The sequence below is a fragment of the Lygodium microphyllum genome, chromosome 27, assembly GCF_053477565.2.
Source record: "Lygodium microphyllum isolate KBCC chromosome 27, Lygodium_microphyllum_v1.1.10, whole genome shotgun sequence".
Lineage (NCBI taxonomy): Eukaryota > Viridiplantae > Streptophyta > Polypodiopsida > Schizaeales > Lygodiaceae > Lygodium > Lygodium microphyllum.
The window spans coordinates 4,208,099-4,228,126 of record NC_141161.1 but is presented as its reverse complement, the minus strand read 5'-3'; the positions used below and the strand labels follow the sequence as shown (position 1 = coordinate 4,228,126).

Sequence of the window (20,028 nt, the reverse complement as noted above, 5' to 3'; positions counted from 1 at the left end):
TGGCACATCTGACGTTCTGAGCCTTGAGGGTCCCACTAATAGCCGAACATGCGCCGTGGCGAATCTGGTGATATCAGTCACTGTACAAGAGGTAAAATTGACGTTCTGAGACGATTACCTAGATGGGAGTGTGACGTGCCGAGGTACCGTGTCGTGTCGGGACCACAGCCGTCAAATTTGATTCTCATTCGTTACTTCCTTTTAGAAAGCTTGGAAAACCAGGCGACTGCGGAATAAGCTCGGGAGTCGGGAGTCGGGAGTCGGGGAAATGGCGCAGACGCCCTTCTCCGTCTTCGTCATCATCATCGTCTTCTTCTTCTTGTCACTGTTTGCAGGTCTCTCAGTGTCGCCATTAATAGTAGCAGCAGCAGCTTCTTCTTCTTCTTCTTCTTCCGGCCCTCCGCTCCGCGTCCTGATCCCATACAAGGTCGGCTTCGAGGAGTTCGTCAACTGGACAGGCCCCCCTCATCATAAGCCCGCCCTCAGCACCACCTTCGATGGCTTCTGTGTCCAAGTCTTCCTCCAAGCCATGTCCCGCGTTCACCCTCGGCCCGCCTTTCATTTTGTTGGACACGGCGACGGTCTTTCCACCCCTAGCTACAATGACATGGTCGACATGGTTCACAATAGGGTCAGTGCCTCTCCCTGCTTTAATTGCCTGTGTCCATGCTTGTAATATAATCTTTGTGATGCTGGTAATAGTCATCATGGTGTTATCCATCGCGCTAACGAATTCCTAGCAGGGGATCATTGGTTTCACCCAAAATGTGTGTTTCTGTGTCTGTGGTTTTTCTGTGTGTGTGTGTTGTGGGGGGGGGGGGGCGCGGGAAACAGGGAGGGGGAGGGTTTCACAGGTAATTTTAGCAGAATTCCCATTATAATTACACCTTGTGAATTACATCAACATTAGAAGTCACTATGAGGGAGGACTCCATACCTAGTGGGTGGAGGCATCGGGCTGCCGGACATCGGTGGGGGTGTGCAGCCACCAACCGCACCTACCTAGGTATGTGGTGCGTGCTCATCAGAAGCTCATGATGTTGAACATTCTATGGAAAAAGGAAGGGAAAAAAACCCCTTTTCCCAGACAACTGTCAAAACTTCTTGTGTGTATGTGCACATGCTGCATACACATCCTTGTGCAGGCGCATGCATATGTGCCTGCGTGCGGTGTTCACGAAAAACCAAGGTTTTATGTCGACCAAACTGCGAAGTTTTTAGAGCAGCTACCAGGAAGTTTGAAATTTGACAAAATATAACTTCATTTTAGTTATACATTTGAGAAGTGTCGTTCAAAAGCACTGGGGGAAACCTGCAACTTTCAAAATCGAAGGTGTTTGGATCATCTGTTTAAATGTCTTAATGTTTAAACATATTGCTCTGATGATTTAGTTCTAACACCTTGCTGTGCTATCGAATTGATCCCAATCATCAGGAGGCAGACATCATTGTGGCGGACCTTACGATCAACAGAGATCGAATGGACAAGGTGGACTTCACTCTGCCTTACATTCAGTCCTCACTTGTGATGGTGGTACCTCTCACACATGGGAAGCCCACCACCATGTGGGACTTCCTGCATCCCTTCTCATTGCAGCTATCGCTGGTAATAGGATGTGCCTTCCTTTCCACTGGGATGCTGCTTTACATCCTGGAAAACAAGAACCCAGAATTCATGAAGGATTCCAGGCATGGCAAGCACAGATCTCGTCCCAACCCTGAACCTGTTGATTCTAGGACCATGAGAGGTTCACCAACATCAAACACGAGCTGTAGCAGAACAGATAGTATGCAACCGCGCCGCATTTGTGAGGGAAGCCCTCATGAGGTGCCTTCTCATCCCAATGAGGAGAATAGCAACAACAATGACCACACTGGCGTCGATGAGAATACCACCATGGAACCGCCTTTCAATGGCAGCCTAGGAATCGAAGCTCAGCGCTCAGTTCATTCTCCTCTAAACTCCCCGGTTTCCCACAAGCAACGGCTCCTCAATGCCTATTGGTGTGTTATAAATCCTTATTTTCAAACTGATTTTTAATCAGACTATTAATATAAGCTTAATCAAGCCACAGTATACAACTGAATAACTAGTTTCAATTTCAGCAATTCAACTTACAAAGACAGATCTTGAACTGTATCTATTAGGGTAAAATTAAATATGTATTCGGATTGAAGCAACCTGCACAACATATTTCACACGATTTGTATGCTCCTTCCCATACTGTTTCTAAAGAAAATTTTGGATCAGGTTTACATCACTGTGCGTGTTTTTTTCTCAGCGTAAGTACTCGTTTCAAGCCTTCAATGTCTCACCCATTTTTCCTTTTACTCTTACAACCAGGACCTGATCACAAGAGACTAATGCTGAGATATATTTGATGCAGAGGAGTATGTAAGAACACATACAGGACGCATCGTTACTGTTGCTTGGCTGTTCACTGCGCTAATTTTCTACTCTAGCTACACAGCAAGCTTGGCATCCCAGCTTTCTGCTCAGCAGCTCTTTCCTACCATTCAAAGCTATGAAGGCCTGCTAAAGAGTAGCACTAAGCTTGTTGGTTATCAAAGCGGGTCATTTGTGGGAGACTATCTAAGGCACTTGGGTTTCCCACACCGGAGATTAAAGGCATATGCTTCTCAAGAAGACTATGTGAAAGCTTTACAATCAGGTCAAAGTAATGTGGCGGCTGTTCTCGATGAAACCCCTTACGTGCAAATTTTACTGCAGAAGCACTGCAATGATTTAACTAAAGCAGGCGATCAGATTGCCTACTTTGGTGGATTTGGCTTTGTAAGTTGCCGAACTCCCTTTATAACTTGCTATATGAGTGTTGGCTTTGTCTATGTCTTGCGGTTGGCCACAGTGGCAATTTCTCATGCCTTAGGTGAGTATCCATTTGCCTCATTAATGGAGGCAGCCATGCCCAATCAACTTTGGCTCAAAGAAGTATTACATGGCCAGAGGCACTGCACTGGTTTGAGACAAGGTTGCATTAAGCACTTCTCCAAGGCTGTTCAAGAATGGAGCAAGTCTGCATTACAACCATGAATGCAATGCAGTGGCAGAGACTGCCAAAGCATCATATATAATGTTAGAGCCACTGCCCGTTATATGACTCCGTGTTACGCCAAGATGGCCTTCACCAAGTGATGAACAGTCCTCCTTTGAGTGCAGCCTCAAGCTTTAGTTCGAATAAGTGATCAGAAGTAACTACCATAAATGATCACATTGTTTGTTTAACTGCCCTTATATATAACCGCAGTGAAAATCACTCTTCCTATAATTGCAGGCTCAAGCTTGACTTTGAATAAGTGATCAGCAACTTACTGTACTGTCATAGCCACTACTGTAGGCGATCACGAATTCTCCTGTAAGCGCAGCCTGTTTGATTAATCGACCAGCAGCAATGCGCCATTGCCACTCCTGTATTGGCCAAAATGAGAACTCTCAAAATAGGGTCCACACTTGACATCAGTAGATGCATTCATTCTAGCAAGCATGAAATCTCCATCAAAGTGTACATTTGATATACACAGAGGTCCCAGAAAGCTATATTGACAGCAAAATGAATCTTCGTTGCAGGCCGTGAGCAAGAGTTTACCATTGCTGACGAAGAAGATATCAGAGGGGATCCTGGAGATGGCTGAAAATGGGGATCTGCAGAAGCTGAAGGATAAGTACCTGGTTAAAAATGGGGACTGCAAACCCAACATGGCTCCTGATCACTTACAGTTGAGCAGGTTCGCTGGGCTGTTTATCATCTTCGGGGGATTGTATGCGATCTGCGTGCTGTGGAGGATCGCAACCAAGGCCCCCTCATACTGGAATGCTGTCACACGCATGACCAGACGTCAATTAACATCGAGATCATTGAGCAGAGGCTCAAGAAGGGTAGCCGATGAACCTGGGATCGTGTAATTAGTAATGATCGTACATCGTGTTATGTATATCATATGTGGGTTCCTCTGCAATTCAGTGCCCAAAATTTGTAACATATTTGAGCAGTGACTACGATCAACATTCAACAATTGTATTATTTGTAACATATTTGTGCAGCGACATGCAGAAAGAAATTTCTTGAAAGGGGACGAGGTGGTATCATCTGACCTTGGGGAATTGAGAGGAAAGGACATGGCCAGGATTATGAAGTCAATTGCCTAGTCATGATGCTTCACTTAGTTTGTATGTAAAACTAATTTAAATATCATGCCTAAAAAGGGAATCTATTAACACATCGGACTCACCATAAGCAATTGATACGCCTATGGCTTCTTATATATATATTTTTTGTCATAGAAAATCAATATGACTCTTTATAGAATTTATGAGAATTAAAAAAACTGACTTAATCACAAGGCTTGCATGGCAAGAGTAGGGGTTAAGTAAAACACTTTAGTGAAGTGAAGCAAAAGAGTTACAAAAATTGACCAATCTATTTGCCTACAAATACTCGGTTACCCAACTATAAGATGTCATTTTACAAGTACATTGTAAGACATATAAATTTCCTTCTTATGTTACCGTTTTTATATTTATTTATTAAAATAATGATTAGGTGTATATGTAGATATGTTCTCATACATGCACACAAATAAGTAGTTTTTTTTTTTTTTTTTTGGGGGGCGGGGGGGGCGAGTAATGTGTGGATGTTTGTTTATGTGTGGTACTAAATTGTTCATTATAGACTTTCTAAATCAATGGATGAGTCATGGATTATGATACATTTCTAGGAGACTGTATAACTAGATGAGAGAGAGAGAGAGAGAGGGGGGGGAGAGAGGGAGGGAGGGAGGGAGTGTGTGTGTGTGTGTTTGTGAATCTCTGAAACTAGCATGTCTTGAATTGAGTTATTGGATGTAAGATTCGTGAAGTAAGAAGCCAAAATCATGCCAAGAAATTTGTATATGCACAAACATTATTAAACCTGTGAATTTGGCATAATGTGCTTTTCTATCATGTTATTTGTTTTGCCTATGAGAGGATTTACACACAAAGTCAGCGACACCTAGTTTGTGTTGAGAGAGAGAGAGAGAGTACGAGAGAGAGACACAAGACATGCTCCCAAAGAATGATTCATATTGATGTAGAGTTAGTATATATAGGTGAGACCCAAGTCAAGTGAGAGATTATATATATAGTTGTAACATCCCCACTCAAACAAAGGTCTCTAGCTGCGAGTGAAAAAACCCTTGGGGAGAACAAGGGAAAAACCCGAGCCCCTACACATACCTACGATACAAAAATGATTTACTATAAAGTTTTCTTGAATACAATGATGCATGCCTCAATCAATGAGACAAGAACTTGGAACAATACCAAGTGCATGTCTTAATGAGCTAAAGCGAGCTTCACTAAGAGCTTTTGTGAAGATGTCTGCAACCATTTGATCACACTAGGACAATGCTCCACCATAATGGAACCTTTCTTGACTTCATGTCGAACATAATGATAATGAATAGCCATATGCTTTGATTTACTATGTTGTATATAGTCTTTGGTAAGACTAATAGCACTTTGGTTATCGCATCGAAGAGGTGTACTAGATGATGAAGGATGTCCCAAATATGCAAGTAGTTGTCGAAGCCAAACTAGCTCGCGAGCTGCTAATGATGTAGCAACATATTCGGCTTCAGTTGTAGAAACCGCAACACATCGTTGTTTCTTGCTGGACCAAGAAACCAAACATCTATTTACAAAGAAACAATTTCCACTTGTAGATCTCATGGATAAGTGTGAACTTGCCCAATCAGCGTCTATATATCCAATAAGGTCAAGAGAAGTTGAACAAGATAAAGAAGAATCCTCTTCACGACGATAAATAAGACCAAATTCCTTAGTACCCTTGAGGCAATTAAGAATACGTTTTGCAGCACTCCAATGAATAGTGGAAGGGAAAGAAAGATACTGTCCCAAAAAGTTAGCTGCAAATAAAATATCTGGTCTTGTGTTTAAACCAATAAATTGAAGACAACCAACAAGATTAGCAAAAGGTTGATGAATGGCTGATTCTTCATTGCGTGTTGTAGATGTACCCTTGGTAGAGCTTGAAAGAATGGGAGTGTTGGCAGAGTGCGCATTTGTCAACCCAAACTTCTTAACAATATCATTAATAAACTTTGTCTAGCGAAGAAGAAGAATGCCTTTTTGTCGGTGTCGTTGAACTTGAATACCCAAACAAGAATGTATCTCACCAAGATCCACCATTTCAAATGCAGTCGATAAAAGCTTCTTCATAGCATCCAAGAAAGCAATATTATTTGACACAAGAATAGTATCATCAACATATAGAGCAAGAATAATAAAATATTTGTCCTCCCTTTTGATGTAAAGATTTGGGTCAGCAAAACATGCAACAAAACCTTTAGATATGAGGAACTGATCAATCTTAATATACCAAGCACGAGAGGCTTGCTTCAATCTATATAATGCACGATGAAGCTGGCATACAAGATGCTCCTTTCCTGCAATCATAAAACCTTTAGGTTGCTCCATATAGATTTCTTCTTCAAGATCTCCATTGAGAAAAGCCGTTTTAACATCCATTTGGTGAATTTCTAGATCAAATAGTGTTGCAAAAGCCAAAATCATACGAATAGTTGTGGAGCGCACAACGGGAGAAAATGTTTCTTGATAATCTACTCTTGCAATCTGTGAGTAACCTTTTGCAAAAAGTCGTGCTTTGAACTTATTAAACGAGCCATCAACTTTGGTCTTGATTTTATAAACCCATTTACATTTGATAGGAACACGATTTGGGGGGAGTTCAATAAGAATCCATGTACCTTTGGAGATTAAAGAATCGTACTCAGCTTGCATAGCTTCTTGCCATTGATCCCTTTGAGACGAATTGATAGCTTCCATATACGATATTGGATCCTCTTGGACAGACATAGCATCATCAAAGACATCATATTCAATAGAATAGAATCCATGCTCTATCTCAATAGGAAGATCGACATAGATCTCCAAATTTTCATCAATCTTCTTTGGAGGTGAAGGAGGTTTATGATCATCAGAATTAGTAGAATCACAAAGCAAGTAAGGAAATGCACTAAGCAAAGACTGTGTACCATTTGAAACATCTGACGACCATGTGCCACCCATAGTCTTCTCATCAAATATAGCATCACGACTAATGATAACCTTTTGAGAAGAAGGATCATAAAATTTGTAACCTTTGGAATGATCTGAATAACCAAGAAAAATAACCTTCAAACATGGAGGATCCAACTTATGTTGAGTGTCCTTGGGCACATGAATATAAGCAATGCAGCCAAATGTGCGAAAGTGAGAGACTGAATGTGTCTTCCCTGTCCAAATTGTTATAGGAATTTTACCAGCAGGTGCAGTAGTTGGAAGATGATTTTGAATAAAAGCAGCTGTTAGAAGTGCTTCAGTCCAAAACTTTCGAGACAAACCAGAGTGTATAAGCATGCAACATATAGCATTAAGAATAGTGCGATTTTTGCGCTTAGCAACACCATTTTGCTGAGGAGAATAAGGAGCTGTAAACTCATGATGAATACCTTGATCATTACAGAAGTCATCAAATAGATTGGATACATATTCACCGCCATTGTCACTACGAAGCATCTTTATAGAGAATCCTGTTTGAAGCTCCACACTTATCTTGTATTGTTTAAATATAGATAAAGCCTCAGACTTATGTCGAAGAAGATAGACATGTGTGTACCGTGAGAAATCATCAATGAAAGTTATAAAATATCGATATTGAGACTTTGAGGCAGGAAAAGGACCGCAAATATCGGTATGAACCAAATCCAAGAGAGCACAGGAATGTGATGAAGTAGAAGTGTGGAAAGGCGAACGATGGTGTTTTCCAAGTGCACAGTACTCATATATTCCCATACGTGGATGAGATTTAAGATCCATACCTTGCACAAGACCATGACGATGAAGATCAAGAATTTTGGCAAAATCGGAGTGTGCAAATCGTTGATGCCATAATTTGCAATCTGCATCTCCAAGGGCAGCAACAACATTTGCAACTGTATCGTTCAATGATAGCTCAAATAGATTACCATGTCGAGGAGCCACTGCTATAGTATGCCCGTCTTTCTCCATACGACATTGATTATGATCAAAGCCAACAAACAAACCAAGATCAACTAGACAAGCAACAGAAAGAAGATTTCTTTGCAAATCTGGAACATGAAGAACTCCTCTTAATATTCTAGTGGATGAAACAGTCCCTAGATATAAATCACCCACTCCTTTGACTTGACAAGTCGTATCATCCGTAAGGTAAACAAACTTCTTGACAGGAAGAGAATGATAATTGTGAAGCCACTGCGATTGGTATGTCATGTTTCCAGTGGCACCTGAATCAACGATGAATAGAGAACCATCATGAACATGAAGTACCTTTTCTGGAGAGATATCATGATGAACGAAATTGAGCTCTTGATGAATATGATCATCATCAATTGTAGTTTGTTGAACAATATAAGCTCGAGAACGTTCTTCATCATAACTGCATTTATAACAATGACGAGATGGATGATCTGTATGTGCACAATAATCACAAGGAGGAAAACTTTTGGACGAGCGAGGTTGCTTTGTAGTAACTCCATGCTCCTCATCATATTGACATGCCCAGCAATCAGAAGCCACATGGCCTTTCTTATCACAATAAGAACAATGTTTGTTAGGATAAGCAAGACGAGAAGATTTACTACCTTGATTAGGGCGTCCACCCTGCTGAAAATGTGAAGCGGGACGTTTGCGAGCAACAAAAGCAACATCAAAATCCCTTTGTTTGCGAGTGACCAAAACAACATCAAATTTTTCCAAATGATGCTCATGACGTTGAGAATATTCAATAAGAGATATACATACTTTGTCAAAGTGGATATCATCCTTGTTAGACAAAATAATGATGATATTGTCATATAAAGGATCTTTGATGGTATGAAGAAGTTGAGTAACAATCTGATTTTTAGCAACAGGAGCACCGGCAGTACCAAGCTGATTGATAATGCCTTTAAAAGCCTCGATATGAGAGTGCATAGAAGTACCAACCTTATATTGAAGATTCTTCAAACAAGTTTGGAGATATAAAATTTCGGTGACCGATTTCTTCTCAAACGTTGAGATAAGATACTCCCAAACAGCATGAGAGGTTTCCAGATCAAAGACATCCAACATAAGTGAGTCAGGAAGTGCAGACAATATATAACGACAAGCCGCTTTGTCACGACGAATCCAATCAATATGATCAATTTTCCATTGTTCAAATAATGGACCATCAATAATCACAGAATTATTATTCATCACATCAATAGGTTGAACTGGGCAAGAGAAGTCACCCAAAACAATATTAAATAATTCGTCACCTTCAAGAATTAGCATCATCTTTACTTTCCACCCAGAAAAGCCTTGTCCTTGGAAGAAGAGAACCGAACGTTGGCCAGATGGATATCCGTTAACAATTACGCAATTGGCTATGCAGTTTTAAATAAAGAATGACATATTCGAGCAAAATTACTGTCTTGAATCATGAACTGTCATAACTTTTGATCTAGATTTTGACAGGATTCGAGAGCACGACGAGAGCTCTATCATCCAATTAACTAATACTTCTAATTTGAACAAGTTCATGTATCAAATCATCACTTGTGCAAAGAATTCAATCAAGTATAAACAATGAAACAACTTATCTTCCTTGTTGTTGCTACACGTCCATAGCTCTGATACCATGTAGAGAGAGAGAGAGAGTATGAGAGAGATACACAAGACATGCTCCCAAAGAATGATTCATATTGATGTAGAGTTAGTATATATAGGTGAGACCTAAGTCAAGTGAGAGATGATATATATAGTTGTAACAATTTGCAACATATTTGCCAATCAAAGTGCTTATTTAGCAGCTCAACATCCACTCTCCTTCACACATTAGAGAGGACATGACTTCTTGTTTACTTACCATCAAACTAGTGATGGACAAGGGTGCACTTTCTGTATGTGCAATTAATCAAAAAATGATATTTTGATTATTTTTTACTTTTTTTGCAAAGTTTTTGCTATTGATGTTAAAGGTATTATTGTCAAGATTGTGGGAGAGAAGGAAGGAGTCTCACTTGTAGCTTTCTTGCTTGCACAATGGGAGAATGCACACACAGGTGGAGGCTGAAAACAGTTTTCCTCTTCTTAGTTGTGTAAGCCAAAAGAACTCTCTTACAAAGAAATAGAAGAACCCTATATATGGGTCTCAAACCAAACTCAACTAACTAAGGTGGCATACTTACTAAACCACGAACTAGAGTAGATAAGGATAGCTGTCATCTAGCTATTATCCATGGGTGGTGTACCAACCACATCTACAACTAACAAGTCGGTGACATAAATGCACAATGGTCACCCTGGCATATCACGACTGGAGCTCGATATCTCAACACTCCCCCTCAAGCTCAATTCCAATTCCTGCACACCAAGCAGGTCTCTGAACTTGTGCAGCTTCTCTGCGCCCAATGCCTTTGTGAATATGTCAGCTACCTGATCCTCTGTGCTGACATAAACTAGATCAATAAGACCTAGTAAAACCCTCTCCCGCACATAGTGATAATGCACCTCAATGTGCTTTGTTCTAGCATGATAGACTGGGTTATTTGCCAAGTGTATACTACTCATGTTGTCACAATAAATGACAACTGGCCCATCTGTAGGTTGATGCATATCATAAAGTAGCTTATGCAACCAAGCTACCTCACATGCAGCCATTGCTGCACCCCTGTACTCAGCCTCTGTGCTCGATAAGGAAACTATACATTGTTTCTTGCTGCTCCAAGTGACTGCAGCACTCCCAAAAGAGAACACATATCCATTGGTAGATCGTCTATCAGAAATACTACTAGCCCAATCAGCATCAGTGTATCCATGCAATTGTATCTGAACCCTAGTCTCATAAAATAGTCCATACTGCAATGTGGACTTCACATACCTGAGTATGCGTCTAGCTGCATCCAAATGTGGTTTTCTTGGAGCCTGCATAAACTGACTTACCAATCCAACAGTATAGCTCAAATCTGGCCTGGTAATAGTCATATAAATCAAACTTCCTACTATGCGTCTGTACATAGTAGGGTCTTCGAGAAGCTCACCTGCATCTGTGCTCAACTTCACATGTTGCTCCAAAGGAACTGAAATCGGCTTACAGTCTGTCATCCCATATTTGGACAGCATGTCCAATCCATACTGCCTTTCAAAGAGCCATATCCCACTTGGTGATCTAATCACCTCAATGTCCAAGAAATAACGCAGCTCTCTCAAATTCTTCATCTCAAAGTTCTGCTTCAATAGCATTTTCACATGAAGGATATCTTCATCACTATCACCTGTGATAATCAAATCATCAACATAAATGACAAGCAGCATAATACATTTCTCTGTTTTTCTCACATAAAGTGAGAAATCTGCCTTGGAAATCTGAAAGCCAATAGTGACAAGATAGTGTCCTATCTTGTCAGACCATGCCCTAGGTGCTTGCTTTAAGCCATACAAGGCTTTCTTTAACCTGCAAACAAACTCAGGATGAACAGCATGCACATAACCTAGTGGCTGCTTCATATAGACCTCTTCTTACAAATCACCATGCAAGAATGCATTCTTTACATCCATTTGATGTAAAGACCATCCCTTTGATGAAGCCATAGCAATGACTACTCTTACGGTTGTCATCCTTACAACCGGACTGAATGTTTCTTCATAATCAATGCCATATGTTTGTGCATACCCCTTGACTACTAATCTTGCCTTGTATCTGTTCACAGAACCATCTGCATTGTGTTTCACCTTATAAACCCACTTACAACCAATTGCATTCTTATCTTTAGGCAAAGGTACCAATTCCCATGTAGTATTTGCTTCCAAGGCATCCATTTCTTCATCCATGGCTTTCTCCCATTTTTCTTTTCCCATGGCTTGCTCAAAAGAAGTGGGTTCTGGTTCATGTATCACTTTGACCATATATGCATAGTGAATGGTTGTAAATCCATCATATTTCAGTCTATCCACAGGATACCTAGCTCTGGTAGACCTGCGCAAAGTAGATTCACTCCCAGGTGCTCTCAAAACATCCCTGGTTTTCCTTACTCCAGGTGTAACAATAGAAGGAATACCCAACTCATCATCAATGCTATGTTTTGAGCCACTGGATTCACCATCCACATAAGAGTGACCTGCATTCACATCAAACATGGGCTGATCTACCTTTTCTTTTCCTTTTCATGATACCTGCATACCACTATCTGCATTGCTTTGAGAAGATTCTCGTAATCTCAATCTGCCTGTCCATGGTGAAGAATGTGAACCACTGGTAGAGGACACTCTAGGTCCAGTAATATTTTGTGACTGCTGCTGTGAATTCTGTGCAGCATTACCATTTTGTGCATCTACATCATCAATCACATTTGTTGGTTTATACTAGCTACTCATCTCATCAAAAACAACATCTCTACTCACTGTAAACTTATGAGTAGAAGGGTTATATCATCTATACCCTTTTTGCTGCAGAGAATAACCAATAAAGATGTACTTCTCAGCTTTTGGATCCAACTTGGATCTCAACTCATCTGGCACATGAACATAGGCAATGCAACCAAAAATTTTCAAATGAGAAATATCTGGTTTCCTACCAGTATACCTCTCCTCTGGAGTCATGCCATGTATTGCTGCAGTGGGAGTCCTGTTCATTATGTAGACTACTGTAGCAACTGCCTCAGCCCAGTAAAAATATGGCAGGTCTTTTTCATTGAGCATGGCACGAGATACCTCTCCAATATGCCTATTTTTTCTTTCTGCAATTCCATTTTGTTGTGGGGTATGACCATGAATATTGCTGCTTTATGCCATGCTCCTACAAGAACCTTGCAAACTCATTTGAGAGGTACTCTCCCCCTCCATCTGACCTTAGGCATTTTATTTGCAGGCCTGTTTCTTTTTCAACCATAGCTTTAAGAGTTTTGAAATGCCCAAAAACTTCTCTTTTCTTTTTCATAAAATACACCCAAAATTTTCTGCTATAGTCATCAATAAAAGTGACAAAATAATGACAGCCTCCAAGAGATGCAGCTTTAGTAGTCCACACATCAGAGTGGATTAATTCCAATGGCTTCTTACTCTCTTGAACATGTCTAGGAAATGGTTTCCTTGCCTGTTTTCTAAATTGACAGGCTTCACATACCTTATGCATTTCTGCAACCTTGAATTTAGGCAATCCTACAACAATATTTTGGGCTTGCATTGATTTATGTCGCTGTACATTAACATGACCAATGCGTTTATGTCAGATATCAATATCTGCAACTACACCGGTCCCATGTGCAAACATTGCTGCACTCAATTTAGGCATGTCTGCATCCAACGTAAACATTCTGCCCTTCTTCTTTCCTTTTGCTATCAAGAGACCTTTATTTTTCATATCCTCAACAAAGCATCCATGAGAATTAAATCTGACTTGCAAGCCCTGCTCAACCATTTGATCAACAAAAACTTGGTTCTTGGTGATATTCGGGACATGAAATACATCCGACATGTATTTCTTTTTCCCATCCTGCATAGACAAAGGAATTTTTCCAATCTGCACAATAGGATGTGCAGTATCATCACCACTCTCCACAAATCCTGGTTTTTCCATTTTCCTTGGATCCTGCATCCATTCTGCATGACCTATCATGTGGTTTGACGCACCTGAGTCAACATACCACACTTCGTTGCTTTCTTCTGCACTTGTCACAGAATTAGTCATGTACTGCACCATAAACAAATGCTCATTTCTGTCATCACCCTGTCTACTAGAAGATGCATAATTCCCTTGTTGCAATTTTCCATTCATAATGTCATTCTGCTTTTTATAGCAGTCTTTAGCCATATAACCCATTTTACCACAGTAGTAGCATTCAACATTGCTATTTGCATTTTGGCATCTTTGCCATCCACCACGACCTCTTTGGCTCCCCCTGCCTCTAGAGTTACCACGTCCTCCTCCAAAGGACTGGTTTCTTGAGTTTGCTGCATATTTTGATTTCTACCACGGCCTCCAGATCAGCCTCCTCTACCTCTGCCTCTACCTCTTCCAGCATTTGAGTAGAAGACAACTTCTTTTGAAGTTCCTCTTGAAGAAGATAGACCACCATTTCTCTGCTCCTCAAAAATTAGAAGAGCAATTAACTCCTCAAAATCAAGAAATCTTTTACGGACGGAAATGGATGTTCGAAACTGTGCATAATCCTTTCCTAGACCATTCAAGGTCACAAAAACTAAATCATCATCTTCCACTGGTGACCCAATGGAAACAAGTGCATCTGCAATCTTCTTCACCTTCATGTGGTAGTCATTGATGCTCATACTTTCTCTTTGCACATTGTGCAACTCTTGCTTGAGCTACATTTTCCTGGCTTGCGTATTTGTGCTATACATTTTTGACAAAGTATCCCATGCCTCCTTTGGCATACTTGCATCTTGAATATGCACAATCATAGAGTCTGAAATGCTGATAGACAGCCAGTACATAACTTTCATGGCTCTCTCATGCCATGCTTTAAATGCCTACATTTGATGTTGATTGGGAACATCAAGAAGAACTGGTTCTTCTTCATTTCCTGCAAGGAATTCCCAATATCCTTTTCCCATAAGGAAATTTGTCATTTTGAACTTCCATGCTTGGAAGTTGTTCTTGCCAAGCTTTTCAGTGACAATCTGTGAAAGAGAATCAGACGCCATTACAGAACACTGCAAAAAATTATGTCACTGCAAAGAACACAGCTTCAGCCTCACAAGGGCAAATTTGCAAAACTGACAAAAGTGGTATTTGACCACACAGTCACTTCCTAGTGACGATTTTGCATCAACAGGCAACAAGGATGATTCTGTAACTCCCAATGTCTCTGTGCACAGGCATATGATGCAATTTCTACAGTAACTTTTCACCGACCTATAGAACAGTGGTCGCACAGCATAGAATAGGGCCTTTTCCTGAGTGCGTGTAGAAAAATTCCGCCTCCAAAACAGACCCCGAAATGGCCTCAAATCAAAAAAACAGAGCAACCAAGGGCTAAAGCCCTTGCCCGCAGCATATACTGCCCTCTTGCTACACCGCGAAGGGCGTCTCAATCTGAGACAATGCACTCTTGCACTTTCCGGCTGTGCTACCTGCAGAGACTTGCTCCTAAAACAGAAAAATAAAAGCAACACTGGTCCTCTTACCAGAACACCGCAAACTTGGTTTGCTTTCTTGATCTCTTACCATGAACAAGGCTCTGATACCATGTCAAGATTGTGGGAGAGAAGGAAGGAGTCTCACTTGTAGCTTTTTTGCTTGCACAATGGGAGAATACACACACAGGTGAGGCTGAAAACAATTTTCCTCTTCTTAATTGTGTAAGCCAAAAGAACTCTCTTACAAAGAAATAGAAGAACGCTATATATGGGTCTCAAACCAAACTCAACTAACTAAGGTGGCATACTAACTGAACCACGAACTAGAGTAGATAAGGATAGCTGTCATCTAGCTATTATTCATGGGCGGTGTACCAACCGCATCTGCAACTAACAAGTCGGTGACATAAATGCACAACGGCCACCCTGGCATATCACGAGTGGAGCTCGATATCTCAACAATTATTCCCATATCTATGTCAAGTTTTGAAAGTGTACAACAACACTCTCCCCAATGGCCTAGCATGTGTCATTTAGTGGGTAACCAATCTAGCTTTGTGTGCTCATACATATAGGTAAGACAATAGAATAAGTAACCAATATTTTACTATCCATTTGTCGTACCCTATTAAAGCACCTAGCCATAGGAGGTGTATAAGGAATATCACCATTTAACTTATCTTCAAGTGTGTAAGGATATAAGCACAAAAAGACCTGCAAGTACACCCTATGCACCCTCCAACAAAGAATGATGTGTTGGTTTTCATGTTAGGCCTTATCCAAATAATTTGTGTGTGTGTGTGTGTGTGTGTTTGTGTGTGTGTGTGTGTGTGTGTGTGTGTGTGTGTGTGTGTGACATTCCATATGATAAAGAGATCCAAAAGTAGTTTCTATAACTTGGTTTATCATGGATTTGTAAGTGTGCATGTTGTGGGTAGAGGGAGACAAAATGCCATGTGTTATTTATTGAGCATGTAACACCAGATCAATTTTTGAGACCCTTATTACTGATATCTAGAACATTAACAAGTTTAATTTTGAATGTGGTTGTAGCTAAACAGAGGCATGCTTCTTTTAAACATGATAACATTAACCTAGCATGTCTATGACTTTGAAGGAGATAAATTATTTTAGAGAAGAGTAGGATATGTGATTGAAATTTAGGCCTTATTGTAGAAAAATCAAAACTTTTTTACATATAATGTATTCATAAGAAAACTATAGCATCACATCCACATAGAAACAAGATTGAATTCTTTTGCACTCAAAAACTACACATAGTACTTTACCACCAAGAATGTACGAATAATGGGAAAGTTTAGGAAGGGTGAGAAGAAGATTGATAAGAGGGAGGAATAAGAGTAACATGGAAGAGCACCCTCATAAAGGGTCTTCTATAGCCCCATAGTACTGGAAGTACCAACTATACTCGGGGAGGTAACTCATAAATATATGTGTGCATCACATGGGTTAAAAATAAGGTATTTCTAAAGTACCATTTGTATACATTTTTTACATACAGAAGGGTGTAATATAAAGGGGTTATTTACAAGTTGAATAGAGAAGGGTTATGTATTATTCAAGAAACATTCATAGATAAGGATATTTATAAATATGCCTTGAACACACGTGATGTAAAGGATATACATATAGTGACCTCCCCAAGCAACTATACTATGTCTATGTAAGGAGATTGCACAATTGAACAATTTATAATCTTGGAACAATAATGTCTTGTTATATATCACATAGAAAGGGTGGCCAAAATGTAATTATCAACCACATATATTATACATATGAGGTGTCAAAATTGGAAGAAGAGACACTAGGGTACCAACTAGACTTTGAACTACCCCGTGATTTATTTAAACTAGTGATGCCAATTTTTCAACTTTGTCACCAACTATAATTTAGTAGACTTCAAAATCTCATTTCATGTTACCCTTGAGTTTTGCATGTGTCTTAATAGCCATGAGTCGTTGCTCTTGGTCTTCGAGCTCGCGGTGTAGGCGGGACTGCTCCTGGTCTTCATTGGCGATCTACGCACTGAGCTGATCTAGTTGCACCTACCTTCTTTGCACCTACTCTTCTCTTAGCTTTTCTAGCTCTGCAGTCTCCTGTTTGATCTTCTCAAGCTAGTTTTGTGCCTCCTGGTTGACTCCAGTGAGCTGGTCGTTCTTGCGCCGCAAGTGAGCAAAGGTCTCCCTCTCTCTGTTGAGGCGATCCATTAGGATTTTTCTTCTTCCCTCCCAGGCAGCATCATGTTCCTTTAGGGTTTTTGCTTCTTCTGCATCTCTATTGCTGGCTTCCTCCTTTAGCACAGCAATCTCCTTTTGGTACTCTATTATCTGTTTAGTCCCAGGTGGAGAGTGGCTCTTGATTCTCGCTCTGTTGCCAACTCTTCCATGGGAATTCTCTTTCCTTCCTTGGCATTTTCTAGCTACGAGAGCAGCTCTTTAACGTACTCATCGTTCTGGCCTGCTGGCGGTGGGGGATGGGACATGGTGGCGGCAGTGGTAGTAGCTTCTGTTTTCTGTCTTTTAAGCTCTGGGCTTGGCTCCAGATCAGCCGTGGCTACCCTCTTCACTCATGACACTAGGGTGGCTACGCTAGCTTCTCTTGCCACAAAACTGGTATGGACAGGCGTGATGGCCTCCTTGCCCTTGCCCTCTGTGATCGGCGGCGAGATGGGATCTGGCACATTCAAGCTCGTGTCCGGATTCTCATCCTCCTGGGGTGGGGTTTGCTTTCTTTGTCATTGATGTTGTTCCACAGATAGGTGAGTTGCAAGTTCTATATCTTCTTGTTCCTTCTTCCTCAAGGCTTCTTCCTCCTCCTCAGCCCTTCTTTTCCTCTCCTCTTCTGCCTTTCTAGACTTCTCTTCCACTCTCTGTGCATCCTCTTTTTCTTTCGTTTTCCTCTTTGTTTCCTGGGCTCTTGACACTCTTTGCGCTTTTTGCAGTTCTTCTTTCTCTTTCTTCCTCTTTTTTTCTTCCCTTTGCTGTTGGAAGCGCTTAGTGCACCGCTCTCTTTGCTGCTGCTGGCACTGTTCTTCTTGCTTTTCTTCTTCATCACTACTCTCACCAGTTTCTATTTCCTCATCAGATCCAGAGGATTCTTCGTTGTGTGGTGAGGGTGGCGGTCTCTCCTGCTTCTGCTCTGCTGCTCCTACCTCCTTTACTGCTTCTTCAATTAGGGCGGTTAGTACACCTCCATATCCAATGAATGATGCTTTGGAGGCGGCCTTCTTCTTGTCTTTTGCTGCTGGGGATTCACCTCGAGCAGGTTGGCTTCCCAGATCAAGCGCTACGACAGCCTTCTCGATTGTGTGTCTTATATAATCATTCCAGTCGATCTCTTCTGGTGCATTGGCCGCGAGGCTTTCGAGCACAGGCACATTTATTCCGCCCATATAGGCAATGTATCGATGGTTGGAGAAGAGGGTGTGCATGACTTTAGCACGCATGCAGATTTCGTCATTAGGGATGTCCTAGATCTTGACTCCGTTGTTGGATCGCACCTGGCCGCTGTCCATTTTTAGCATGGCGAAGACATCCCTTTTTGGTCTCTTTACGGCCCTTGATTCCAAGCCCAGTGCCTTTTCTACTAGTTCCTTGCTTAAGGGTACCCTGACTTGCTTGGTAGCATCCCCCCTTCCCACAGTCACCGTGGCACTCTTGGAGGTAGAGTCGAAAGTTCATAAAAACTCAACACACCTTGCATGATCCACATTTTGCTCTGCCTTCTCCACATACTTGGCCATATTGCACTTTTCTATGACCTGCTTAGCTGCTTTCTCTGTTTCCACGACCCTGGATAGGTTGTGGACAATTCGGAAATTCAACCGTCCGTAAGCTTGAATTTGCAAACTCAGCATATATTTTTGCTTTTCTTCTTCTGTGAAGGGAAGCTTATGAGTGCGATCTTGATGAGCCATCTTGGGTTCCCGCCCAGCAAAAATACTTTTCATTAATCACAAGTGGAAAAGGAAAACATGGCTAAATGAAGCTAAGCATGAAAAATACGCAAAATAGGAATGCAAAGAACTTGAAATTTTTTACTAACTAATTTTTATTTTATTTTTATTATTTTTATTATTTTTATTTTTTTGATAATTGAGTTTAACCTTTCAACAATTATTTATGCCTTCTTAGCCTTATTCCTCCCCCTCGGAAAGATGAAAATCCTTCCTAGGATTGAACAGTGGTGAGGATATCAAAGGTGATTGTGATGGGGTGTTCCGACCAACAACCACTCATAAAATGCAGGGTTGTACTCAAGTTGAGTGTGGCGATCAAGTTCACAGGGTTGTACAGAAACTTAGGAGATATAGGTCTAGACATCGTGAAAAATATCTCCAGTATTAAGGCGGCTTGCTACGTGCAGTTCTTCTTTTGAAAGGAATTGGTCAATGTAAGGATGGGCTAGGACCTGGTCATCTAAGTGTTGGTTCCGGGTAATGGCCAAAACTCTAAATGAAAGAGGTACCACATAAGTAGGATCGTACTCAATGGTCTTGATTGCCCTCCTTTGTTCAGCATTTGTCATGATACGACAGCCTTTCTTTTCCCATTGGGTCCGCAAAGTGAACCACTGCTGTAAGAACGAGGAAGTTGAGCTTGCAAGTTGCGTGAGCTCATGTAATTCTTGTTCGAAAGCAAGTGGTTCATTAAGAAGACCTAGGTCCAACCGCTCATAACTCCTAGCAAATGTGGTGAAAGTGTGGTCTAACACCTTAATGCAGGTCATAAGGTCATCTCCCGAAGTTTCAGCAAGGTCTTTAGCCAAGGAAAGGAAAGATCATACCGCATAGGAAGGCCTAAGACCTGTTGGTGGTGATGGTGCAATTG

At 41.0% G+C, this 20,028-nt stretch overlaps 1 protein-coding gene across 1 annotated transcript; it reads left to right on the top strand.

Annotated features, from left to right (window-relative positions):
* Positions 1-217: 217 nt before the first annotated feature.
* LOC148012022 (glutamate receptor 3.3-like) lies at positions 218-4,186 on the top strand. The gene is made up of 5 exons (XM_087669606.1): positions 218-631; positions 1,436-2,004; positions 2,252-2,283; positions 2,388-2,794; positions 3,587-4,186. The coding sequence occupies exons 1-5, from the start codon at positions 269-271 to the stop codon at positions 3,920-3,922; spliced, it is 1,707 nt and encodes a 568-aa protein (XP_087525732.1). The 5' UTR covers positions 218-268; the 3' UTR covers positions 3,923-4,186.
* The last annotated feature ends 15,842 nt before the right edge of the window (positions 4,187-20,028 follow it).

Bases quoted from the DNA above. Each gene is read 5' to 3' on its own strand.
- LOC148012022 (XM_087669606.1), top strand. From the start codon at position 269: ATGGCGCAGACGCCCTTCTCCGTCTTCGTCATCATCATCGTCTTCTTC. The intron at 632-1,435 runs GTCAGTGCCTCT...CCCAATCATCAG, and splicing joins TCGACATGGTTCACAATAGG to GAGGCAGACATCATTGTGGC. The intron at 2,795-3,586 runs GTAAGTTGCCGA...TCTTCGTTGCAG, and splicing joins ACTTTGGTGGATTTGGCTTT to GCCGTGAGCAAGAGTTTACC.